Source organism: Pseudopodoces humilis, chromosome 22 (genome assembly GCF_049639895.1).
Source record: "Pseudopodoces humilis isolate 2021_Gansu_Grassland_sample_001 chromosome 22, ASM4963989v1, whole genome shotgun sequence".
In the NCBI taxonomy this organism is placed as follows: domain Eukaryota; kingdom Metazoa; phylum Chordata; class Aves; order Passeriformes; family Paridae; genus Pseudopodoces; species Pseudopodoces humilis.
This window is the reverse complement of record NC_142221.1, coordinates 4,920,945-4,947,275: the sequence shown is the minus strand read 5'-3', so window position 1 is coordinate 4,947,275 and position 26,331 is coordinate 4,920,945. Positions and strand designations below refer to the sequence as shown.

General features: G+C 55.8%; 1 protein-coding gene across 1 annotated transcript; it reads left to right on the top strand.

Moving 5' to 3' along the window:
• The first annotated feature begins 289 nt into the window (after positions 1 to 289).
• On the top strand, positions 290 to 26,080 carry ASS1 (argininosuccinate synthase 1). The gene is made up of 15 exons (XM_014256245.2): positions 290 to 318; positions 2,751 to 2,862; positions 3,308 to 3,376; positions 3,601 to 3,789; positions 5,697 to 5,753; positions 6,171 to 6,245; positions 9,100 to 9,170; positions 9,533 to 9,563; positions 13,109 to 13,199; positions 15,016 to 15,100; positions 16,122 to 16,186; positions 20,038 to 20,169; positions 23,416 to 23,572; positions 25,210 to 25,275; positions 25,782 to 26,080. Exons 2-15 carry the CDS (start codon positions 2,755 to 2,757, stop codon positions 25,834 to 25,836), a joined length of 1,251 nt encoding a protein of 416 aa, XP_014111720.2. The 5' UTR covers positions 290 to 318; positions 2,751 to 2,754; the 3' UTR covers positions 25,837 to 26,080.
• Positions 26,081 to 26,331: the final 251 nt, after the last annotated feature.

Here is a 26,331-nt window from a genome sequence, read left to right as displayed (position 1 = left end):
GCTGACACCCGTGGGTGCTCTCTGGAGGTTGCTGAGGAGGTCAGGAGTGGGGGGACAGCTGTGGCAGCACCCAGAGGGGCCATGCAGGGGATGGGGCTGGGCACTGGTTCCAGCCCGGCCCGGGGGCAGCTGCGCCCCCTGTTCTGCCGGGCACCCCGCGGGCAGGAGGAGCGCAGGGCCTCTCCCGGGGACGGTGCCCAAGGGGGGATTGTCCCGCGGCGGCTCCGCCTGCCCACGCCCGGTTATAAAGGAGGAGGAAGGGGGGGATGCTCCAGGCTCCGGACCAGAGTACGGAGGGCAGCCGGACACCGGGAGTGTGTGAGTGCGGGCACGGCACAGGGGGAGAGGGGAAAGCGGGAGCCTTCATGTGCCCTCATCCTGTCTGTCCCATATCTACCCACCCACGGGTGTCCCCCACCCCTGGGTGTTGGAGCAGGGCAGTGTGTTCCCCACCCCTGGGTGTTGGAGCAGGGCAGTGCGGTGCCAGCCCTTTCCCAGCGCTGTGCAGACTGCCCTCAAGCCCTTCCTAGCTCAGTTTGGGATGGGCGGGGGTTTCCAAGCGAGTCCCATTTCCTTGAGGGTCTCCTTGGCCACCCTCAGGGACGGGATCTGAGACCTCAGCCGGTACCACCTCGTGTCCTCTCCGCTCTGCTCTGGGGATTTTGGGGGGCAGGATGAGACCTCCGCGAGGAGGAGCGATGCTGAAGAAAACCCCAGCACTAGTGAGCACATGCCTCTGCTGCTGGAAAGGCTGCTCCTGTCCCTCCTGCCTGCCCTTGCCCCTCCTGCCCGTCCCTGCCTCTCCTGCCTGCTCCATCCCAGCCCACAGGCAGCAGCCCGGCTGTTCTTCCAGCCCGGCTAGCGAAGACAGCTCCTCTCTTTGGTAAAGTTTCAGTCTTTTTATTCTCCTCCCTCTTAATATTTATTTCTTGGTTTTAAAACCGAAAGCGCAGCGTTCCTTTGGCACAGCGCAGTCCCAGTCTCTCCAGTAAAATCCTTGCCCCAACTCACACGGAAATTGCTACGGAATAATAATAAGGGCTGAGAAAGCCCCGCCGCGTTCCCCTTCACCGAGCTTTGTTTGCTCTGATTTATTGCCACGGAACGTTGAAACTTCGGGGCTCTCCCTTCCTGGGCAGGCGGCTTTGGCACGAGCCTTGTTTCCAGAGCTGGGAACTCTGGTGGCCGCACCCCTGGGATGCAGGATGCGTCTCCAGGACAAGGTGCCCCCAGGCCCCTCGGGCATTGCGACACTGGGACATGTCTGAGCTGGCAAAAGCTGGAGGCATTTCCCTATGGCCCTGCTGGGCCACTTGCAGAGCGAGTGTGCCTGGTCCCGGAGGCGCTTACTCAGGCTGGCAACCGCAACAGCGATGCTGGTGGCCACAGCGGGGATGAGTTTGGGACTAAAGGAGGGAAGCTGTCTCTAAAGGAGCGGCAGGCGCAGCGTCGGGGTTGGGCTGGGCCGTTTTGGGAACTGCGACTGCTTTCCTGTAAATGCCCCGGTGAGGAAGGGACGGCTGGACCTCGCTGGGCAGGGACCCAGCTTGGCACAGCCACCAACAGGGAAATGCTGCTTGCACAAGCCTGCGTGGCAGCCCGACGGGCACGGGCAGGCTCGGGGAGCCGGAGGGAAGGGTATGGGGCTGCCAGACCCCTTTGTTCCTCGGCAAGAAGCTGGCAGGAGCAGGGCAGAGCCTTCCCCTGGCTGGCTCCAAGCCTCACCCCGTGGGATGCTGGCTCTGCACCGCGCTGGCAGGACCGGGGTGCTGGGGCACACCCCGGCATAACCGCATCCCGCTGGGAGAGGTGCTGGGTGGGCCAGCCTGGAGCAGCCCAGCACGGCGCCTTCCCGGCCTGCAGAAGCAGGATTGTGCTGACTTGGCAGCAGCGGTGTCAAAGTTGCCCAGGATAGGGTTTGGCCGGCTCCACTGTTCGCCTCTCCCGGCCAAGGGTCAGCTGGCATCGCCTCTTCGTGGGGCCCTGGGATTCACAGCCTGGCCCAGGGACTGCAGGGACAGGCCAGAGCCCCTTCCTGCCCAGGACCCCCAACCCTCCCCTGAGATCCAGGCTGCTGCGTCCTTCACCACCTCCTGCTGTTGGCTGAAGTCCTCGATTTCCTTGGCTGGAGGGTGAGGGGCTCTGAATCCCCACATAGGTGTTTTGTGCTGGCAGAAAACACGTGCAGCATAATTAGAACAGATGCCCCGTAAGCATTAATTAGACTTAGGGCTGGGCTGGGCTCTAGGGGATGCTGCCAAGCCCCCCAGGCCTGCAGCCATCGCTGTCCTGATGGGCACTGGGGGTTGAGCCCGTGGCAGCTCTGCAGACAGCCGGGATGTGCTGGGTCCTGCCAGGGCAAGGCATTGAGCTGTGCCTCTGCCTGCGCCTGAGCCCCGGCTCCCCAGCATTGCAGAGCACGTGCAGAGCGTGGGACAGGCTGTGCTGGGGCTGCCAGCACAGAGAAAAGGTAAGAGCAAAACAGCCCTCCTTGGCTGCCCTGGCCTTCTCTGCTGCCCAGCCAGCACCGGGTGGACAGGTTGGTGCATGGGCAGGGTGTCCTCCCTAGCTGGGAGCCACAGCCCCGCCATGGTAACTGTGCTGTGGCTTTTTCCTCTTGCCCCCAGCCCTGCCCTGGTTCCCTGCAGCCTCCTCTTGCTTCAGCCGATCCTTCCTGATGCTGTGGCTGATGGCTGCAGTAAGGGCAGGGGCTGGTGGTATCATGACCCCATTTTCCTTTGCTTTGGCAGCACCATGGCTCAGTCCAAGGGCACAGTGGTCCTTGCCTACAGCGGGGGGCTCGACACCTCCTGCATCCTGGTGTGGCTGAAGGAGCAGGGCTACGACGTCGTCGCCTACCTGGTGAGCTCTGAGCTGAGGTTCCTGTCACAGGAACCCTGTCCCCAGGGACTGGCAGTGGAGGGGCTGCTGGGCCATTGCTCTGGGGGGGCTGGGCTGGCTCTGGGGTCCTGGTGTGTGTGTAGCTGCAGTGGTGACCCTGCTTGCACTGATTAACCATGGTCCAGCTCACTGCTGCTCTGCTGAGCTGCCAGCCCTGTGTGCCACAGCCTGTCCCTCTGCTAATGAAGACAGGGAATCAGGGCAGAGCCAAAGGGCTTGGCAGAGGAGGGCAGATATCCACCTCAGGGGATGGAACTCCCCTCCTGCCCATCCTGGGTGTCTCAAGCCCAGCCACCACAGGCTGTCATGCCTTTCATGATGCCCTGTGCCGAACTGGGCTTGCACTGGGTTTTGTGGTCTTGTTTCACACTGAGTCTTTTTTTCTTTTTTTGTTACTGCTTCCCAGGCCAACATTGGGCAGAAGGAAGATTTTGAGGCAGCACGAAAGAAAGCCCTGGCACTGGGGGCCAAGAAGGTAACAGTGTCCCTCCCCTTGCTCCCCACCACAGGGATGAGCCAAGGGTCCCACACACCCCAGAGAGGACCGTGCCAATAAGAAATCCCTTCTCCAGAGGTTTTGCCCCAAAGCCTTTTAGCAGCATTTAGGAAAAGGGAGACAAAGAGACTTTTCACTGAAACTCCAGAGGAGCGGGTTTCCCTGTAGGAACCCTTCCATCAGGAATATCCCTCCGCTGGCAGGTTTACATCGAGGATGTCAGCAGGGAGTTCGTGGAGGAGTTCATCTGGCCAGCAGTTCAGGCCAATGCGCTCTACGAGGATCGGTACCTGCTGGGCACGGCGCTGGCACGGCCCTGCATCGCCCGCAAGCTCGTGGAGATCGCCCAGCGAGAGGGAGCCCAGCACGTCGCCCACGGGGCCACAGGCAAGGTGAGAGGGGATGTGGCCACCGGGCAGGGATGGCTGGAGGCGCTTGGATGGGGCAGCTGGTCAGTCTACAGGTCAAGCTCTGGGTGCCAGGAGGGGTGTTCAGGGTGTTTTGTGGGGACTGTGCAAAACTCAACCGTGTTTCAACACTTCCCTCTCACTTCTGGGATTTCTGTGCCCAATTTCGGTTCCGTCTCGCTGTTGGGAAGGCTGGGGTCACAGCTGAAAGCTCTGTTTCTGGCAGCAATTTCAAAATGCTGAGGGTTCCCGAGCCAGGAGCCGGCTGAGACTGAGCCAGCGCAACCCGGTGTGATTAGGGGTGTCCTGGAATAAGTGCCACTGTCCCAGACTTTGTCCCTATTCCTGTACCTATTCCCACTGTCCCGGTCCCCTCCCCAGCTCTCCCGGCCCCTGCTCCCATTCCTGACCCTATCCTGGCTGTGCCGGTCCCTATCTCGGTTGCTCCGGTCCCCGTCCCCGCTGTCCCCGCTGGCCGCAGGGAGGACACTTTGCCGCTAGAGGCAGCCAGAGACCGTGGAAAAGGGATGCTCGTGGCCAGCCCCTTCCTGGAGAGGGGGAATCCCCCTCGGGGAGCGGGGGACCTGCGAGACGTGACCGTGGCTCACCCCCGGCACCTGCAGCCGCTCCCCCGTGGGGACACCTGGGGCAGGTGAGGGCTCAGGGGGTGAAGCCAGGACCTGCCGAGTGCCTCCTTCTCCTCTTCCCACAGCCCGTGCCTTGGGGTAAGGCGAGGTGACTCCCTGGGGGGATCGCAATGCGTTTGGGGGTCCCCACGGTGGGGACTCTGCGAGAAGGGGGACAGGAGGCTGCCGAGGGACTCGCCAGCCCCCGCCCCGGGAGATGGGACAGAGGGGCAGATGGCGGGGCTACGGGACCGGAATAACTCTCTCTCCTGCTGCAATCCTGCACCCCTTTCTGTCCATCTTACCCATCCCCAGCCGGCCTTTCTTGAAAGCTCCGGCTCAAAGGTGCCCTAACACAGCCCCAGTGCGATGCTGCTCCCCCTGCTCCCAGGTGCCAGCAGCCATCCATCCATCCATCCCTCCATCCATCCCTCCATCCGTCCCTCCATCCGTCCCTCCATCCGTCCCTCCATCCGTCCCTCCATCCCCACTGCCAGGGGCACCTCGCTGCCCGCACTCCCCAGGCCATTAAGCCACGGGCACTGGCAGGGACTGACTGCGGGTAACTCGACCCGGCTGAGGAGTCTTAAATGGGACCATCTGGGGTGTCCCCGCTGCCGGAGCAGATGGATGTGTTTTGGGCCTGTGAGGGAAATGAGTGCTTTGCTGGATGTACTTGCCTGTGTGTAATAGTCCATGGGGAATTCCCAGCCCGGGTGTAAATGTATCCTCCAGGCCGATGGGAGGGAAGTGGGGGATCCTTACGCCCCTTGGTAAGGGTGAAAAATAGCTTTCAGTGAGTGTTATTCCCTTGGAAGTGCTTGTAATTCCCAGCTTTCCTACTGCTCCTTGCCCTTTCCCAGCTAGCTGGACTCATTAGTGGCACCTAATCAGCAAGGGCCAATCAAGGTAAAGGGAGGTTCTGAACTATTTAATTATGAGCTGCTGCATCCCTCTGCTCACTCTGGACTTACCCCCACTTTGTCCTCTTCCTTCTTTGTCCTTTGATGTCTTGGGGGGAAAAAAACCACCCAAATCTGGTTTGAGCACACAGCCATCAGGAGCTACAGGAAAGGTGGTTTGGGGTTCAAACCAGCTGTGGAGAGGGACCAGGAACTCCGATGGGACAGAGGATCCTTACCCTCTGTGTCCAAGGTTTGCAATATCAGCAGGGGAGCTGTGACTGGAGCCAAACAGAGGCTGCATGTATGTGTTGTCACACCCTGGGCTGGGGTGACCCCTCAGCACCTCCCACTCATGTTTCAGGGCAATGACCAGGTTCGGTTCGAGCTCAGCTGCTATGCCCTGTGTCCCAAGATCAAGGTAAGGCACCCCAAACCACCCCCTGCCTCCCCACAGGCTCCTGCCTCTCTGCAGCTGGTGGGAATTCTGTTTTAACACCGATGCAAACGGCCCTGCTTCACTTTAACAAGCCACCAGCTGCACACAGCGACGTTTTGGCATTTCAGGGGGCTGTAATGATGCTTAATTGACCTATTTTTACCCCAAACACCATGAGCACACAGAGGAGACAGTACTAAGGCAGCTGCTGCCTGCTTCCCTTTTGCATCCAGTGCCTGGTTAGGGTGGGGGTTTGGTTTACTTCCACCTTGTGCTGGGAGATTAAATTTCAGCTGGGGGACCACCACCCTGTGGGTCTTGGCTCCCAGGGGCAGAGGGGGCCCAGGGGCTACAAGAGGACAGGAGGCTCCTCATCTCATGCTCCTGCCCTGCTGCCAGGTTGTTGCACCGTGGAGGCTGCCTGAGTTTTACCAGCGCTTCCCTGGACGCCGTGAGCTGATGGATTATGCCAAGGTAGGAGCTGGCATGGCCAGAATCCACAGGATGCCCAGGGCAGCAAAAGGTGCTCAGAGTGGCTGTGAAAGCTCAGGGTAGCCATGGGATTCTTGGAGTGACCATGGGGTGCTCAGGGTCACCACAGGATGCTTACCATGACTTGGTAGGTGAGAGCAGCACACCCTGCACAACATCCCTGCAGCACCACTTAGGAGCCTCCTGGTCAGGGTTCCTCCCTGCCCCCCTCCTCTGTTGTTTTTTTTTCTCCTTCCTTTCTAGAAGCCCCCTAATTACCTGGCTGTTAATTGTAACCTGCTTTCCAAGGAAACGGGTCCCAGCTCCCTGACTTGTGTAACAGACAAAGCAAATACATTCACCTTTGTTGTCCCTTCCTTTTTGAAGTACAAGTTACAATAAAACATATTAGAAGTTTTGCATCAGGTTTTTACATGCCCACCAGGGTACCTTTCTTTTTTAGCGACTTCATGGAAATGCTTGACAACTCAGCTCAATCAATCAAAAGGGAAAAGTCAGCTCTGTGCATAAACCAGAAAATTGCTTCAGTTTTTAAATAGCTGCCATCAAAGCTGCCTGGGTAATCTCTGGGAAGGCAAGGTGTGGAGCTGGAAGGATGTGGTGTGGGGTGAGGAGCCCTCTGAGCCCATTAGGGAGGGAGAGAGCAGCGTGTTGAGGATTGTGTTTGCCATCTGCCGTTGTATTATGAAGGGGAGTTTATGAGAGCTTTCCATATGTTGCCAAACAAATTGTCAAATAAGGGAGTTATTAAGAGCACCACGGTTTTATTATATAGAAAATGGAACATGTGTTTTGGGTTTGGGGGTTTTGTTTGGTTGTGGGGATTGTTTCGTTTGTTTGGAAGGGGGGAAAAGGGAAATGAAATGGATTTGGGCCCCATTCCAAGAGCAAAAGGTTGTGGGGTGAGAGTTTGAGTATTTCTCAGTCTCTGGTTATCTGTTACAAAGCAAAAAGGTGGTTCCCCTTCATTTTCATCCTCAGGAAAGGGAGATGCATGGCCAGGTCACTTGAGCACAAACATGTGCTCACCTTGGTGCTGGGGAATTAGAAAATGATGATGTTTGGGGCTCCATTGGTGACAGGAAAAGAGGATTTTTCACTGTGGCACAGCTCTTTCCATGGATTTGCTACCCAGGGGCTGAACCCAGCCTTTCCCTGGCAGCAAATCTGTGCCAGGGGCTGCTTCATTCTCACACACCTTAATGAGAATGGCCAAGCTCTCCTGGATGCTGCTCCAGGATCAGCCTCGTCACAGGCAGAGCCAGGTGGGACAGAAGCTGATAATAAAATCCCTTTCTGGTTTTGGTACCTTTGGATCCAGCAAAAGCTGCCTAGGCTCTGAAGATATTTGGTCTGGACTTGGAGGATCCTCTTTGAAATGGGGTGAGGATGGTTTGGGGAGCACTGGCTTCCCCAGCTGCCAGGAGGAGGCAGTGGCAGGACAGGGCTGGCTGAGGGCACAAGTCAGCTCGAGATTACTGGGTATTCATGTCTGAAAGATGGGTTTGTAGCACCCCAAGTGAGATGGTGGGTCTCTTCTTGCAAATACAAGATAGAAGAAGAGGAAATGGCTTTAAGTTGTGCTGGAGGAGGTCTAGATTAGCTAATGGGGTGTCCCATCAGGTCCAATGCTGGAATTATGGTGGGGAATCAGCAAATGAGAACCCATGAGCCTGAGAGCGTGTCCCCCCAGGAGCAGGGCTGAGTCAGTCCCTCTGCAGCATTAGGAGATGTCAGGTGATGGTTTGAGGGCTGTGATGTAACAACCACAAGCATTTCCTTCTCTGTTCTTAGAAGATGAGGAATGTCTGCTCAGCCCCTGCTCTTCTGTCCCCATCTGAGCCCTTGACTGATGTCCCTGCTGTGGTGACACTGAAATGCCAGAGCTGCCCAACAGCATGGGCTGTACAGACACATCAAGGCTCGGTGGGAGCCGCTGTCCCCATCCCTGTCTTGCCACGGCCACCCCACAGCTGGCACACTGTAGCTCAGTGTCCTGGCAGGGTGGATGACGTCCGTGCTGGCTCCAGTCAGCCTGCTGCTGTCACCTCTCCCACCAATTCCCCCACGTATTCACCTCATCTTCACAGGCAATTTCCCCCATTGAAATGTCAGTGGATAAATGAGCACGCTGGTGACCTTGCTGGGGAGCCAGGCTCAGTGCTGCACATCGTGCTGGGGGGGCAGCTGGTGTGTGGCCTCATGTCCCTGGGCTTGGTGTGCTTGAGGTGCCCAGGTTCAGAGGGACACTGCCACCTGCTTGGGGTGTATCTGCTTCACCATGTGTTTGCACAAGGCTGGGAAGATGTGTTGCTGTCCCCTCATGACAGAGCATTAGTCCTCTTTAGGCTCTAGAGCATCCTGTAGCTTTGGGGACCTCCCCTTGCTGAGAAGCCTGGCTGGGGGAATCATAAAATTGTGGAATATCTTGAGTTGGAGGGGACCCACAGGGTCATCAAATTCAGGTCCTGGCTCTGCAAAGAACAGCCAGGAACAATCCCACCACATACCTGAGACCACTGCACCACCCTGGATCCAGGGAAAGCAGACAACATCTGTGCTGGTGTCCCCATCTCTGGGGTTCATGGGGTGCTCTGGGGCCCTTCTCAGCCTGTGGCATTCTCCTCCCAGCCACACTGTCCCTGATGCTCCTGGTGAGGTGGCCCTTGTGGTGGGAGCTGATGTGGGTCAGGGACGTGGGAGTCCGCCTTGCTCTGTGCTGCTCTGCTTGTGGCCAGGGTTGTGCCTTTGTGTTTTTGGGGCTGATCCTGCTGGGAACCAGTATCAATGAGGTTCCCTGCAGGCTGTCTTACCCCCTCTCTCCTCCTCCCGGCAGAAACATGGGATCCCAGTGCCTGTGACACCTCAGACGCCCTGGAGCACGGATGAGAACCTAATGCACATCAGGTGAGGAGCCCTGGGATCTGGAGCCCCAGTCCCTTCCAACCTACATGTCCAGAGCAGCTCTCTGTACCCCCATTGTCCCAGGCTGCCCCACCACATGCTGACCATGGTTGACTCCAAATCCTCCATCCTCCTTTCTATCTAGCTGTCCGTGTTCCAAGTGGCAGCATTCATCTCCTGGACTCTCCTAAGCCTGGCTCTCCCTTCAGAGTTGCTGCTAAAATGCTCTGGAAATCCGTACCGTGTACTTATGTCCGTCCTCATGGGGTGGGTGGGAGCGAGGGTCTCGTCCCGGTGGGTTTTGGGGTTGCAAGTTACAGGTGCTGCAGTGACTTCTCTCTCCTTCCTTCTCCTTCCTGCTGCAGCTATGAAGCCGGGATCCTGGAGAATCCCAAGGTAATCGATCACGGCCACCCTGCCAGCACGGCAGCCACGGGGCCGGGGGCGTCTCGTGTATTTGCAGCCTAATTGGAAATTTCACGGCGGGGCCGTCCGTGTATGCGGGGAGGCTCCGCCGCTCCCCGGCCCCTCCGCCTCCCCCGGCACGTTAATTACCGCCAGCTCGAACAGGGGAAGGGACAGTTCCAGGGTGACACCGGAGGGGACAGTGGCGCCGGGCAGCGCTAAAGGAGCAATTAGACAGACGCGGTGCTGGTGAGAGTCAGAGCTGGTGGCGAGTGGCAGAGATTCGGGGTGTCCCCTGCCCGTGTCTGCAGCTCGCCCAGCGCTCCTTGCTTTCCCAGCCCGCTATCCGTGGGGGTGTGGGGTAAAACCTCCCCTTGCATGGGTGGTGTTGGGGACCCATGGGGCCACCAGCTCTGGCTACCAACAGGGACTTGCGGAGCGCCAACATCTCCGGCCGCTCCGAGCCGTGCTGCGGTGCCGCTGGCCCTGCCTGCGCTGGTCACCGCTCCCGGCCGCTATTTAAACCATCCATCAGCCCTAATTAGACAGCCCGGGGAGAGGAGGGGAAGGCGGGCAGGCGGGCAGGGAGCGGAGCCCCTGGAGCTCCGTGCCCGCAGCCGGCTCCCGCAGCGGGGCTGACGCGTGCCCGCGGCGAGAGGAAGAGGAAGGTGGAGAGGGGGTCCCGCTCCTCCTTTGTACCCTCCGGAGGGGCGGCTGTGGGTTTGCAGAGCCGGGTTCCCGTGGGGTCTCCTCCTCCGGGACAGTGGCTGGCACCGGGATGGGTGTTCACGTCTTTAGCTGGAGGTAGCATGGGACTGACCCGCACCCAGCACCTCTCCTCTCCTCCCCCGCTCCCCAGGCTCTGCCAAGCCCGTTCCCTTCCCAAATCCAGCTGGAAAATGAGGCTGAGCGGTGCCCTGTCCCCATTCCCGAGCATCCTCTGCCCGGGCACCTATGACAGTGCTGGGAGGTGGCTTTCCGGGGCGCGGTGTCACTGCTGTCCCCGGTCCGGGACGCGGTGCTGGGCACACGGTGGCCGTGGCAAGATCCGGGGTGCCAGGCACGGCGGGCTCCCCTCCCCGAACCCCCGGGACCTGCCAAAGGCAGGGATTTGAAAGCAGATGGTTGAGCTATTTTCTGCCTCTGTGAGGCCCGATTGAAGGGCAATGAGGCAGCTAATGTGGAGAAAGATAGAAATTTACTTGCTTTAACTTCATATGGCACTCTGAAAGAGTTCATTCAGTCCCGGGCACAACAATATCAGCCGGATGAATAAACCATTTGCGGCATCGATAGCTCTGCATCATGGTTTACTTCATGGACCATTTGCTTCCAATTTCTTCTCTTCTTGCCCCGTTTTTCTTGCTTCTTTCTTCCCCCCTCCCTTTCGCACTTTCCACACACTCTTCCTTTTTTTTTTTTCCTTTTTTTTGCCCCCCTTTTTTTTTTCCTCTCTCCCCTTTAAAGATGACATTGCAGGACTAGCCCCCCTGCGGGGAGGGATAAATAGAAGGCATTGATACACTGCAACAAACTATTTGTCATTTGAACTGTGCTTTTAGGAGAGAGAATAAAAAGAGGACAGACTCACACCGTAATGATGGAATGCAAGCCAAATGTCACTTTTATTTCTATTTAGTTATTTTATTTAATAGGGGTTTTCATAGTTGGCTCGGAAAATTGGAAACTACCTGACTTTGACTTTCAATGTTTAGTAAAGAGTTTTTAATACTTTCCAGTATTTTTTCTCCCACCCCCCTGCACCTTTTCCTTTTGAACTCGAAGTTTTTCATCATTTCTCACAGGTTCATCTAGTTAATAAGTGTGATCAGGGCTAGGAAAGGGCAGACGATGTAAAATTGAAATCCACAGCCCGTGTAATCTGTGCGTGGGGGCACAGGGGAGATGTGCCTGCCTGCCAACGCCTCTCCCTTAAAACGAGGGAAAGGGGCAAAAATTACATCAAATGGGAACTGGGGAGGGGTTTGCTGCAGTGAGTGCTTGGGCAGCTATGTCTGTATTCACATGGTTCAGCTGTGGCTGGTGTTGGGATGTGCACCCCGAGGTTTGGGGTGAGGCAAGGGGTCCCCTCCCAGTGTGGAGGGTGGGATGGGATGCTTGCAGCTGTGTGGGGTTCTCTCAGGTGCTGGCAGTGATCCAGCAAATGTAAATACATTTGGACAAAAATAAATGGAATTCTCACTAAAATTCTTATTGCCTGTCAGGAAAAAAAATTAGATTAAAATTTCTCCTGTAGAGAAATTAATTTTCCCTTTAAAAAGTGTAATTTTTAATTTTTTTATATATATTTATTTATATACTTTTGGTTGGATTACTATGGGGCTTTTTTCCTAACTTGCCTTATATCTCATCAGTTTTTTTTCTTGCTGGAAAGCAAGAGAAAGAAGGAAAAGGGACATTTAAAGGTCCCTTCCATTCCCAAACTATGCTATGATTTGATGAAGTGAGCAGAAGAGCTGTGATTTAAAATGGAAAAGAGGAACAGGGAGAGCGTGGGCCAGGCATTGGGCAGGTGGGTGCAAGGCAGGGCCCCCTGCCCAGAGATACCCAAAGCTCCAGCTCTGCCCAGCTGGGTTTAGTGGGGAAATACCAGTTTGCCACCTTTTAAAAGGCTGCTTGACTCTCCATGGTGCTGCACGTGCCTTGGGTGCTCTGTGCCTCCATTCCCCTCCACCTCCTGGAGCTGTGGCTAGGTGGGGAGTCCCTCTGGAGGCAGGAGCTTACAAACACAAATCTGGAAGTATTTTGGGGTCAGCCTGTGCAGTCGCATCATGGGTGAGTGCTGAGGGGCCATGTGAAATTGCAAAGCATTTGCTCTCCGGGACGGAAAGCTTTTTTATATTACATTCCCTCCCCCCCTGCTTCTTCTGGCACGCACTTCAATTGCAGCAATTCACCATCAGCACCCGAGCCTCTGCTGGCCTGGCTCTGATGGAGATAAGATGCCTCTTCCCTATAAATCTCAGAAAAAAAAATATATATATATACATAAAGGTTGATGTGCTCTGAAATGGGTTTTTGCTTTGCTGCTCTATTTTCCCCTGTGTGTATTAACCCCGGGGACACCATGAAAGAGCCGGTGTGCTGGGAGCACCTGCTGGGGTCAGGCCTGCTCATTAGTTTTTTCGGTCAGTGCCGAATAAGCCCGGCCGCGGTGCGGGGACGTGCGGGTGCCTGCCTGCCCTGCCGCTCGCTGCCAGCGTCCTGCTTTTCCCTGCCTGACTTGCTTCTCCACAGCCATCCCGCCTCCAGCTGTGGGGGCGTTGGAGGAAAAGATGAGATCAAGTTGAGGGGAAAAATTGGCTGATTCTGCCAACCCCTTTGTTCCCGGGGCCCCTGGTAAGCGTCGGTGCTGTGCTGTGCTTTGGGATGGGGGGATGCACCCCTGGCAGGGGGATGTGTTTTGGGATGGGGGGATGCACTCCTGGAAGGGGAATGTGCAGGGTTTGGGGCTGCCAGCAATGTTGGCCATGGCAATGCCACTGCCTGTCCCTCTTCTCTCCCTCTCCCTGCAGAACCAGGCTCCTCCAGGGCTCTACACCAAGACCTGTGATCCAGCCAACTCTCCCGACACCCCAGATGTGCTAGAGATCAAGTTTGAGCGGGGTAAGAGCCTCCTTGCTGACAGACCCTTGGCCCTGGGCCCCCAGGACAAGACTTCCCAGCCAGGACAGGGGTTCTCTGGCAGCTGGGAGCATCCCCAGGGTGGGGGCAGGTGGTGACATCAGGGCTGAGGATGGTGCCTGCAGCACACTAGGGCTCTTTGAGGTGTGCAGAGGGTCTGGTTAGATCTCCGGGGCTTTCTGGGACCCCCCCCAGTGAAAAGGGGGTCTGAGCCCCTCACCTGCCATCGAAGTGCAGTGGGCACAAGGACCTCTCTGCTGCAGGTGCCTCTGAGGGCACACAGGTGATGCTGGCCAGTGTAACAGCTGGGGACACATCCGGCACGGTTTGGCTGGTGATGAAGGACACGGGGGTGCTCCATTACATCCCTGGGGACACACGGCAGGGCCCAGCCTCGGCATCATCCCTGAGGAGGCATCTCCACCTCTGCCAGCCATGGCCATCCCCGTGCCACCATCCATCCTGGCAGCAGTGGCGAGCCCAGCACAGGTTGGGGGGAGACCCTGCTGGGAGGGGACACCCCCTCCCCACCGCCAGCCTCCCCGCTCCATTATAATGGTCCCCCTGCAAGGAGCAGCCCCCCTCCCGCCAGCCCATTCAGCCCCTAGTTAATTTATTTGAAGTTTTAATCTAATTATTAACTATTTCAAAGGCTAAGCAGCTTTCAGCAACAACAGCCCCGACAACGTCGGCTCTTGGCTGAGCGGACCCCGGCCAATATCCCGGTGGAGGATGCGGAGAGAAAGAGCCGGGGCGAGGGGAGGGCGCGGGGTGGGGGGGCCCACGCCGAGAAGCAGCTTAAGGTTCATTATTGCCGCGAGTTTACATTTAATAGCAATTTACAACTGAGTTTATAAACCCCTGGAAAATAGGGGGTTTAAGGGGGGGGCGGTGGGGGGGAGCTGACAGCCCCCATCACTAGACAGGGCTCTTGCGGGCGCCTATATAATAAAGACTAGAAAGGGAGGCATTGAGGCTGATTGGCAACTGATAGTGCGTTAAATGGTAATGAGGAGGGCAGATGGAGGGGGGATTAGCCTCCAACTCCGCACCGCTTTTCTCTGTGGGCCCCGCAGCCCCCTTGTCAGCTTCCTAATACATTTATTGCTCATTTCACACCGCTAAAGAAAAATGCCTCTTTCTATTCAGCATCCCCCCCCACCACCACCCCGCTCTGCTTTGCTCCTGCCCGGTGCCCTTAAAAAAAAAAAAAATAAAAAAAAATATATATAAATTAAGCGGGGCATAAAAAAAAAGGTGCAATAATTAAATCATGGCGGGGAGCACCCCGCCGCGGGGTGCGTGTGCGTGCGTGTGCGAGCAGCCGTGCCCCGGTGTGGGGGTCCCCCCCAGACACCCTCCGTGCTGGGGAGGGGAGGAGGGGGGGGGCACACATTTGTCACTCTGTCCCCCCTCCCCGGCAAGGGCTGGTGGGACAGAAGGTGCTGCGCTGTAAGACAATTGCGGAGCGTGAAATTCAATTAGTTAAGGGCCTGGTTGCAATTTCACAGGCCCTAAAAAAAAAAGAGAGGGAGGAGAGAGAGGAAAAGCGGCGGGGGGGGGGGTGGGGTGTGTGTGTGTGTGACGTTTTTATGGCCTTCTTTATTTATTTATTTCGCTTGTCTCCCGAGGTGGGTCCCCCTCCCCTCGCCTCCCCCTCACACCAGCTTGGATATGCCTTTTTAAGAAGTTATTTAGAGTTCATATCTGTCACATCTATTTAACGCCCGCAGGATGATGTTCCGGGGGGATCCTGACGCTGGCTGATCCTGCCCATCCTCTCTCTCCGCCTCTGCAGGTGTCCCAGTGGAGGTCACCAACACTGGGGATGGAGCCACTCGTTCCTCGGCCCTGGAGCTCTTTGTGTACCTGAACGACATCGCGTGAGTGCCACCCTGTCCGGCTGGCAGAGGGGACAAGGGCAGCATCCCCTGGGCACCCAGCATGGTGTGGAAGCAGGATGCTCACAGCAGACACGTCCTGATGAGCCCAGGGATGATGGTCAGCGATGGAATGGCCCCAGTTGGGTCCCAGCTGTGCCACAAATGCCAGCAAGCAGAGCTGGGCACCAAGGCCAGGAGCACGAGGGTATAAATACCCCAGGGTTTTGCTCGCTGTGCTTGAGGAGGATTAAAAAGGCCTCTGAATGTTCTCTGGGCTGCCTGTGTTCCCCAGCTGCCCTCCCACTGCAGGGCTCCCTTGACTTCTTGTCCCAGCTCAGTCCTGGACTCCCTGCTCTGATGTCTTGCCTTGCCCTGTCTCCCCAACAGTGACCTTTCTGTGTGGAGAGTTGACTTTTTTGGGGCATGAAGACCTGGAGCTGGCCAGGTTCATTGCCCTTTCCTATTCCTGTCTCCACAGCAGCATCTCCCTTCGGGTTTTCTTTCCATGTGCCACCCCATGCCTGGTTTCTGCTGTTGATGGCACAGAACCATCCTCAGGAGTTTTCCCAAAAATACTGCAGCCTCCATGAGGGCACCCACTCCTCCTAAGTGCCACCCAGCCCCTGGCCATCCTCCTCTGTGCCTCCGCCTTTATCCTCCTGGTGGTGAATGGGCATGATCCTTTACACTTAGTTCACTTTTTAAATGGTTAATAAGTGGTTTTAAAATTAATTTGGGAATACAGCTGTGGTGTGTCCTGTTTCCTTGCCCAGTTTGTTTTCCAGTGGCCTAAGTGCCACAGCTGCCTGTAGTGCTGGTGGCACCAGTGAGAGACTGGTGGAGACAAAAAGCCATTCTTTGTCACCTGTCTTATCTGGGGTCTCTACTGATGGTCAGCAGTGCTGCTTAGAGGCTGGCCTGCTAAGCCCTGTCATTTGGAGTTTTTCTCTGACCCACCTTTCACAGCCACCTGTGTCCCACTGAGGGACTGGGGCTGCTGCAAGCTCCCTTCTCCTCACAGGGGCAAGCATGGGGTTGGGCGTATCGACATCGTGGAGAACCGCTTCGTTGGGATGAAGTCCAGAGGTGAGCTTGCCCTGCCCTGAAAAGGCAAAAAAAATGGGAAAACCATGGTGGGGTCTGGTGGGTGCTCAGTAATCCTGGGGTGGTTTGGTTCAGGTCACACCAGCAGCCCTCAATCTTTCCCTTCTCATCAGCTTTTGGCAGAGATTTCCCTGTGACAGGGACTCCTTGTTGCTCTCTAATGACAGTGGCTGCCCACTCGCTGCCACTGTCACCAGCCCTGGGGTCCCAGTGCCTCCAGGTGAGACCTGTCCCACAGGAAACACACCAAGCTGTGGGCTTGTGTGGGGATATGCTCATGGAAGGTCCTGGATGGTCCAGACTCTCCAATACCTGTACAAACTACAGGTAACTGATGCAAGTTACTGTTCTGTTTGTTTTTTAAAACAAAGCAAATATTTGATTTATCTACACACTTTTGAGTCCATGCCTCCTAATATTGATCTTCCATTGGGATCAATTTCATTGGAAACCTCTGGAGGCAGTGAGCTGCCCTGTGCAAAACTAAGTAAAGAGGTGACTTAGCATCATTTCCCAACTCCTTGCTCCAACTCTTGTTTTAAATCTCATTAATTTTTAATTAGATGCTTCCTTTCTTTAAACTTGCCCTCTGTTGTCCCCTGTGCAGGAGAACAGCAAATATTTTGGTAAGACTAAGCCTGCGGTGTTCCTCCCCACCACAGGCCAAGAAACAAAACCCCAAATAATTTGATCTGAGTTTGAATAATCAAATTAAAACCACAAGAAGGAAGAAAAATCCCCAACCCGCACACTCGAGCCTAAGCATTTGCATGCAGGATGCTGAGTAATTTGTCAAAATCTATTTTATTTTTTTAAGAGCCGCTGACATGCTCTAGTGACCCTTCCAGCATTTAATAATTTCTCTAAAGCCCATTTAACTGTCACGTCTGTCTCCTGTGTGACATCGCCGAGCGATCACTGCCATGTTTGTGTGCCGGGAGGACCGGGGGGTCTGGGGACAGCACAGCAGGGATGAGACCTTGGGGTAGTCTCCCCCTTGCTTTGAGCAGGATCGTGCCCCTGGTTGGCTTCTTGGGATTAAGAGAAACCTGCCAGGAATCTGCTCTGTGAGATGTTCTGTGGGAGAGATGGAGAGCTGGGATGGGAGCAGGCCGGATCAGGAGGGTGCTGTGGGTACCTGCTCTCTTCCAGGGTTTTTGGGTGTGGAGCAGCTCAGGGTGACTGCACCACTGCCTGAAGCATTTTGGACCCCAAACGGATTTAGGATCAATGGTGCAGGAGATGGGGAGCTAGGCTTGGAGGAGACAATCCTTTAAACCCCAGAAGTGTGAGGCTGCCCTGCAGATTTGGGGTTCTGCGGGGGAAACTGAGGCACAGGCAGCAGCATGGCCAGACCCTTCCCTGTGGTGGAGGTGGCAGTGAAGGTGCCTCCTCTCCCTCATCCCCCAGACCCAGGAAGTCAGAGAAGAGGAAAAATTCATTTGCATTGATTTTTACTAAGCTCCTAATTGGACTTCGTTAAGGCCTAATGGGCGAGGGGCGCAGGGAACACACTCGAACCAGCCTTTTAAGCCCTATTAACTCGGGTTTGCCGTATTTGTTTTAGTGGGAGGAGGGTGGCTAATTACGGGGTGCCAGGGAGTGCTGCTCCAGCCGCTCGGGGGGCAAGGCCTGGCCGGGGGCTCCGGCCTGCAGCAGGAGCACAGCCCTGCCTCCCCCTCCCTTTCACATCCTCATTATCTAATTATCTTTTTAACTCCGAAGGGGGGCTAATTAAGTGAAGTAAATGAAATCAGTGGGGGAGGAAGAGGGAAGGAGGGGGACGCCTGCTGCCAAAAGCCGAGCGCTGCTGTTGGCTGGGCCTTTTCCTCCCCTTGGCTCTCTCCTTTTTCCCTTTCCTCCTCTGGATGCACTGAGCTGATGGAGGAGGAAAGTGGAAATCCCTTTCCCTGCACCAAACACATACCAGGCCGAGCTCGGCCTCCAGGCTCAGCCTCAGCCCTGGAGCAGGGGTAGAAATTTTGGGCAGCAGTTTCCCATGGGCACAGCATTGCCCTGCCCTTTCCCTCGGGAAGGCACCACATCCCTTCCTGTCCCGTGGCTGACGTCCGGACTGACAGCCTGCACTCAGCACAGCAAAATTGCTCGGATGGAGGTGAAGTGACAGCCGAGGTTACAAATTAGAAAATTTTAAGTAGCGGCAGCTGTCTCCTTCGCTGCCTCCCTCCATGTCCCCCCTGCTCCGGTCCCCCCTTCCTTAGCAGTAATTATGGGGTGATTGAAGCATCATTGGGCTGCAGTGCTGACAACTGTCTTTTTCCTGTAAACATGGGGAGATGAAAATAGACACTTGGAGATGTTGCGAGTGTCACTTTGAAGGTGTCTCTTGTCTCCTCGGCAGTGGTGAGGCTGGAGAGTGGCTGTCAGCTGCCCTCCCCTCGGCCCTCGCTGACATGCTCGGGTCCTGTCTCCCAGCACCCGCAGATGGGCTGGGGGTCGAGGCATGTGCCCGAATCTTCAGCCCAAACTGGCTTTAACATCTCCTGAGGGGAAGGAGATGGAGTATTAATTGTGTTAGTGGCTGGCTCAGCTCCACAGTCAGGGGCTGGAGGGGACAAAGAGCAGCTCCCTGTGCCCCCGTGTCACTGCAGTGCCCATGGGGAAAGCTGGGGTTTGGTGTTAACTTGGCTGTCTGCTCCCACAGCCCTGAGGGAATGGATGCTTTGTGAACACCTGAGCTGCCCCAGGGACTGGGCTGCATGATCACTGGGGTGACTGGAGAGCAGGGGTTGGCTCTCCTTTGGGTCAGTCAGATCGTGGTCTGTGCCTGTGGGGTGCTGAAATTATGGACACTACTTGGGATGAGGTCTGATGGAAGAGGCTTGGGCTGCTGGTCCTGTTGTATCGGTGTGACTGTGGCCACACTGGCACAGTCTGAGCCTGTGCCACCCTCTAGGGCGTTGAGAGAGCAGAGCCTGGTGAAGTTCTGAGCCCTGTGGGCTCCCCTCAGCCTCTCTTGGGGTTGGGGACACATTCCCTTCACTGGGGACAGTTTCCTACCAGGTTTCTTTGTGCCCTTTGCCATTCCCATGACTGCACCATGGCAGATGCCCAGCATTGGGAAGTGACATGCTGGTGGAGCAGCCCTGGCCGTGGACAGGTTACAGCCTTTCCCATCACATATTCAGACCAGCTACCAGACCAGCTCAGCATTTCTTCACGATATTTCCACCTGCATCCAGCATGGACGGGAGCGCTGCATGGCCGTACTCGTATTTCAGCACCAAATAACCGTGTCATGCACAAAACAAGCCCCGAACGGCTGGAACAAAGGAGCAGCTTGCCAAAATAATTAAGCATCCTTCATCCTCAGGCCTTGTGCAATGAGGGGGCAGCAGGAAGGGACTGGGGGGGCCCTGCCATTGCCCTCCCAGCCCCCAGGTAGCCTCATTGCTTCCCAGCGGATGTGCGGGGCCCCTTCTCGCCAGCCGAGGGGAGAGCGGGGTATTTCAGGCCCTGCGCTCCCCACGCCTGTGCCCCGCTCGTTCCGTTAATTACAGGTTTTCAGCTGCAGACCGTTGGGCACGGATGGGTGGGGGGATCGGTTCCCAAACCCTGTCATTTAGCCTCGTCAGAGTGCCTCTTCAAAGAGGGGAATCTAGAAATTTTCTCCGCAAGGTGCGGAGTGGACTGTCTCGGCCTCAGCGTGAATATAATGACAGATGCATTTTACAGCGAGCTGAGACTGAATGCGCTCGACCACGGCTCCTTCTGTCAGCCAAGTCATTATTTTTTGTCATTTGCTGACAGTTTTGGTCTCATTCGTTTCTCTCTCTTTTTCTGCTTTTCCCCCTGCCTGGAAAAATGGCTAGGTATCTATGAGACCCCAGCAGGGACGATCCTATACCATGCGCATTTAGATATTGAGGCCTTCACCATGGACCGGGAAGTGCGGAAAATCAAGCAGGGACTCTCCTTGAAATTCTCAGAGCTGGTGTACAACGGTAGGTACAGTCCAGTCCTGCCACAGCAGCTCCTCCCAGCCTCCCTCAATGCTCCAGGTTTCACTTGTTGCAAAATTGAGGTGTGGATTTTGAGGGTGCTCTTTGAGAGAAAGGTGGGTTTGGACTGAGGAAAGCCCCACACCGTGCCTGCTTTCCTGGCGAGGGAGCTCCGTGCCTGCCTCTGGGTGGCAATGCCATATTCCATGAGGGCTTGCTCATGGCATCTCTCCCAGCCCAGTGCCACCACTTCATCCCAACCAGCACATTCAGATGTAATTCACCGTCCTTTTCCCCCCTCTCATATCACCTTTTCCCAGGTCTCACCTCCAACCCCTTCCACCTCTGCCTTTGCCTCATGCACACTGGGTTATGGGGCACCCAAACTTTAAACTTGAAGCCCTGCCACGGTGTTTGAAGCTGGAGAGCCGTCCCTGTGCCCTGGCAGTGTGGCACAGGGGACTCTGGAGGGGTGGAGGGTCCTGGCTGTGCTATGCGGTGCACAGCCCACACAGGGGCACTGCGGGTTGGGGCTCCTGCTCTGGGACAGGACAGCACTGCCTGCAGAGGCCTGGGAGCCATCAGGGATGAGGGGATACTGCCTCACCCCAGCAGTGAAGCCCTGTGTCCTTCCTCCTGTGGAGAGGCAGCAGCACCAGGTTGTGGGTTGAGTTTGAGGGGTCACAGCTCAGCGTTCCCCCTGTGCCACTGGGAACAGCTCCCTGGGCTGGCAGGAGAACCAGCACTGCCCTGGGGGTTGCTGTATGGATCCACCCTGTCACAGCCTCTGGTGCTAAGCTGAAGGAAGTAGGATTAGCCCAAGATGCCCTAAGTGGGCTCAAAACCCCATTGCCCACACCTGGGTGCTCGGTTCAGAGCTGTCATCCCTGGAGGCCCCACACCAGGAGATTCCTGCCCCATGGCCAAACATTTGTCATTTACAGGCCCTGATTTCTCATCCTCCCAGCTCTTCCTGCTATCACTCTTCAGCCACAAGGGCTGGGATGATTCCTATCGGGTCTTCCATGGGAGGATACCCTGGAAATAACCTGATTCTGGGAGCTCAGGCTTTGGGCAGCAGCAGATCCTGGGTCAGGCTTTTCTCCCCTGCAGTTTCTGGTGCCAGTGCTTGTCACCTTCCCCTCCAAGGACATTCCCTCTTGCATCTTCCTCAGCAACTGGCATTTAATGCCTGAGCCCCTTTGCTGCTTAAATCATATTTTAGGGCCCTGGCAGGGGCTGCAGAAGCCTTTGTCACCTTCCTCTTGGATCACAGCCCCTGCCCTCATTCATTCTCTGGTGCCACTCTTGCTTCTGGCCATTTTTATTAGACTTTGACCTGGGCTGCCTGTCTTGGGCTACTTATTTTTTATTTAGTTCAGGCATAAACCTGTTTGTTTGTTTGTTCCTAACTACTCTCTTCTTTTGCAGCCACCAGGTTAAAAAGCCACTCAGGAAATCATGGTTTAAATTCTCCCTCCCCACTGTCTGCCAGGCACAGGCTGCTGTTTCCCTGGCTCCATGTGTTGAATCCCCAGGGATTTCCAGCTTGGTCCTAGACTTCCCTGCCAGCCAATCCCTGGTCCTAGGAACTTCAACAGGGTGCAATAAGCACCAGTGGATCCCCGTGCCGGAGGCCAGGCTTTCAAGCTCACCTTCCTTTAACACCTCATTATTGCAGCTAGTCCAGTTTTTAGGAGAATTAGTGTTTATCTTCCCCCTGTTCCTATTGATCCCATTGTGGAGGGGTGGCTTTGAAGCCAGTTTCCGCCCTTTCCAGGTGCAGAAATGCCATTGTCCCCCTGCCTGTGCCATGATTAGGGCAGGATGGTGGGAAGGTCATTAAGGGGGATCGCTTCCAGTGTCTGCAGTGGGGGGTCGGGAGGGGGGGGATGCTTTCTCCCACCTGGAGCTGTCAGAGTCAGGATTTAAACAGTTGGTTATTATTTTAATGTGTCTGGGGTTTATTTTTACAGGGATTTTTACATCAATCCTGCTATTTGAAGAGTTGAACTTGGAGGGTGGGTAGCAAAAAAAGGAATGTATTTGCCTGGAGCCGGGGTTCCTACTGGCATGGCAGTGCTGATTTCAGGGAAGGGGTCTGCAAGCCCCCTGTGCAGTGGAGCAGCTCAGGAGGGTCAGTTCAGGGAGGTGGGTTTGGTGGTCAGGGGCTGCAGGGCCATGGTGCTGTGCCACACAGACCCCGGGGACAAGGCTGCAGGATACGGCCCTGGTGAGGCCAAACAACAAAAGAAATTGTTTGTTTCTTTAATGGCTTTGGCCCCAGAGCCCAGCTGGGAAGGGAAAGGTGAGAGGGCACCGGTGTGAGATGAGAGAGATAAAACCCGGGATGACTGGAAGGCGGTGAATGGGCTCTTTTTTCTCCACCTCTATCTCCTACATCTCCCAGGCTTTATTCCAGGTCTCGGAGGACTCCCTGGCTAATAACCCTGCTTAGGGACAGGCAGGTCATGGGGGTGGCAGGCAGGGCCACGGCCCCTCCGTGCACCTGCAATGCCAACAGCTGCTCCCCCAGGATGTGTTTTGGGGGTCGTGGTGTGACTGCACATCACCCCAACACCCAGCCTGGGCTTCAGCTCAGGGCATTTGGTCTGCCAGGGGCACTGGAGCCAGAGCAGGCATAGGCTGGTGGGGATTAGATGGAGTTTTCCAGGGTGCCAGCACTCATTCCCTGTGTCCCACCAGCTTCTCAAGCTGGGACCACAGTGGGGACAAGTCAAACTTCCCCACAAGCAGCAGCAGGGACAAGCTGAGCCTCACTGACCCTGGGGGGGGCTGGGAAGGTGGAGAGCTCACCTGGGGCTGCTGACACACCTGTGCCCCAAAGCTCAGCCAGACACAGCCCCAGTGTCAGCCCAGGCTGTGTGATCTGGGGGGAGCACTCTGCTCTGCGTCCCTCTGGGGTGGGGAATGGGAACTGCTGGGGGGACTGCCCCACTGGGACCCCCATTCCTGAGGGGGTTTCCCTTCCCAGAGCTGCTGGGGGGTGAAGTATTCCTTTGGGGCTGCATCCCCCTGAGCACAGGCTGTGGTGGGCCCTTTTGGGCAGACCCCTATCCTGCCCATCTCAGGGGAGAAAGCCTCATCCCCTTCTTGGGGGGCTGGGAGCAGATCTGCCTCCATTTCTGTGTCCATCTGTCTGTCTCCACCTGGCCCTCCCAAGATCGTGGTACCCAGGTCCTTCTGGCTTTCCCCAAGCCCCTTGCTGATCCCATCTCCTGTCCTCAGGCTTCTGGCACAGCCCTGAGTGTGAGTTCCTGCGGGAGTGCATCGGGCGCTCGCAGGAGCCCGTGGTGGGCACCGTCCGCCTGTCCATCTTCAAGGGCCAGGTCTACATCCTGGGCAGGGAGTCCCCACGGTCACTCTACAATGAGGAGCTGGTGAGGTGAGTGGGGCTTGAGGGCATCAGGGTAGGCAGGAGTCAGTATCCCATCCCATCCCACCTTGTTGCATCCCATTGCATCCCACTCCATCCCACCCCATTCCCAGTGGCACAGGTGACACCATGGGCCCAGCCCAGCATCCGGCCGAAGCATGGGCCATGTTTTCAAGTCAATATTGGATTTTTCCCCTCTGGCTTTTCCCTTTTTCTCTGTGTTGTTTTCTCGCTTGCTCGCTCCCCCCTCAGCCCTCCCTCAACTCCTTTCAATCTCTCTAAACACTTTATAAGCCATAAATACACCCGAATGAGTTTAGATCAGTCGGAGTAAATGTCAAATTATCTTCTCTCTTTCTCTTCTCTGGCTTTTTCCCCCCCACCCCCTCCCCCTCAAAATCAACAGCTCCTAATAATCCGTCCCAACCCTTCATTATGCTTCGCACTCTCACTTGGAGGGATTAAATGAATAAAGTATTAAAAAAAAAAAAAAAAGGAAAAAAAAGAGGGAAGAAAAAAAAGGAGGATGGAGGGGGGTGGGACGGAGGAAAAAGAGAGAGGGAGAGAAAAGCAGGGGCACTTATTCTCCCTGCGTCTCCAACCATTTTCCTTTTCTTTTTGATTTCTACATCGCTGGTTTGAAAGCCTTTGAGTGACGGCGTCACAGGAACCCGAGAGAAAGCTGTGAGAGGCAGAGCTGTGTGGAAATGCCTCTGCACAGTAGGTAGAAAGTAACGTAATTATAGAGCAGGTCAGAACCACTCGAATGAGCAAAAATAAAAGCACAGAGGTTTTTCTGTAGCCCGTCAGGGGAGGTAAAATCGTTGTAAACTCTATTTTTATTTTTTTTTCCTCTTCTTTATTTCCCTCCACTTCCTCCTTTAAGGTTTGTGGTTTCTGGGAAATGAGCCGTGTGTTTTGGGGATGTAGGAAACTGTTGGAGTTGGGATTCAGTGGGTGGCTGCTGCCTTGGGAAAGGGGATGTGCTCAGTGTTGCACCGAGGAATCTGCCAGCTCCATAAACACCCTACACCAGTGTGGAGATGTCCCTGCCTGGAGTCCTGTTCGTGCCTGGGGCAGTGTCTCCTGCCCAGGATCCCACCCCTTTTCTAGAGCCTGCCACGGAACAGCCAGACTGTAAGATTACTCTGGACCAGGGTGAACATCTCTGTGGGTGCCAGAGCATGGGAAGGAAGGGTGATGATGCTCGTGAGGGACCAAGAGGGAAATTTGGAGCTGTGTCTGTGGCAGGGCCTGTGGAGCCTGGGCATGGCTGCTCCTGAGCCATGTGCCCCTTCCCCAGGGGCTGGCAGGGACCCTGACCCGAGCCCCCTGCAGCCGCCAGCAGTGGGAGCAGCCAGGCCTGGGGTCCCATCTCCCTTCCCAAAGGGCAGCCCTGATTCCCCCGGGAATCCCATGGCAGTGCCAGTCCCGATTCCCCCAGGAATCCCATGGCAGTGCCAGTCCCAATTCCCCTGGGAATCCCATGGCAGTGCCAGCCATGATTCCTTCAGGAATCCCATGGCAGTGCCAGTCCCGATTCCCCCAGGAATCCCATGGCAGTGCCAGTCCCGATTCCCCCAGGAATCCCATGGCAGTGCCAGTCCCAATTCCCCCAGGAATCCCATGTGCCTTTCTCTCCGCAGCATGAATGTGCAAGGCGACTACGAGCCCGCCGATGCCACCGGCTTCATCAACATCAACTCGCTCAGGTCTGTGGGGCCCGGTGGGACCCTCCCCGATGGGGGGAAAGCCCTCAGCACCCTGGGGATCTTCCCTTTCCTCACCCAGGCTCTGGGGGTGAACCAAGCCCCCTCTGCAAGCTCCCCCTGAACAGTGGGGTGCCACCAGCCCCCCCAGTACCAGCCCTGTTTAATTGCAGCCTTCCCTAGCACAGCCAGCCTCGTTATTTTACTTATTTCTCAGACCCCTCCCAACTCCAGGGCTGTAAAACACACTGCATTTACATAATGGGCTCTTAATTTTTCCATTGCCTGTTAACTGCTTTGTTCTTCCCGGATCCTCCGTGTCCCCCCGACTTCTCCAAGATTAATTACATTATCTCGTGGGGAAAAAAAAAAATAATTAAACTGTACAGGCCTTAACAAACGCCTGCTCTTCACGCCCCCTCATTCTGCTTAAATTAATTGAAAGGAAATGTGTGTTCTTACTGTTAATTTACAATTAATTTTTTTTTTTTTTAAATCCCGGTTTCCAGGCTGAAGGAATATCATCGTCTCCAGAGCAAGGTCACCGTAAAGCAGGATGAATAGCAATCAATCGCACGCGAGCCTCCCGCTCCCCTTTCTAATTTCTCTAAGAAGTAGCACTAATTGTGGTGGCAATTTGTAATTGTAACTCGTCTCCCTGGAGCGGAGTGGCGGCGGAGGTGACGGCTTTGTTACTGGGCTGCAAGTGAAATGCAGTCAGGGGAAGGAAAAAATAAAGGTTTGTCCATCGGAGGAGAAGTGGGGAAAGAAATAAACCCCCAGCCACGCGCGGGGTCTGACATTGAGATCCAGGCTTTATTCCTGCCTCGTTTGTTCGCTTCTCTGGCCCAGCGCTTCCCCCAGCCCAGCTTTGTGAAGTTGGTCATAGATTAAGTGGCTGTGAAGGACGTGGGGGGGTTGGTGGTACCTTGTGGGAAAGGTGGGGAGCGAGGGGCTGCAGGGGTGAGCTGGGTGGTTGAGGGTCCACTGGGCCTGATCCTTTCTGCTGCGTTTTGGTGACTTGGGAAGGACACAAATGCAGGGGATAATCCTCTGATA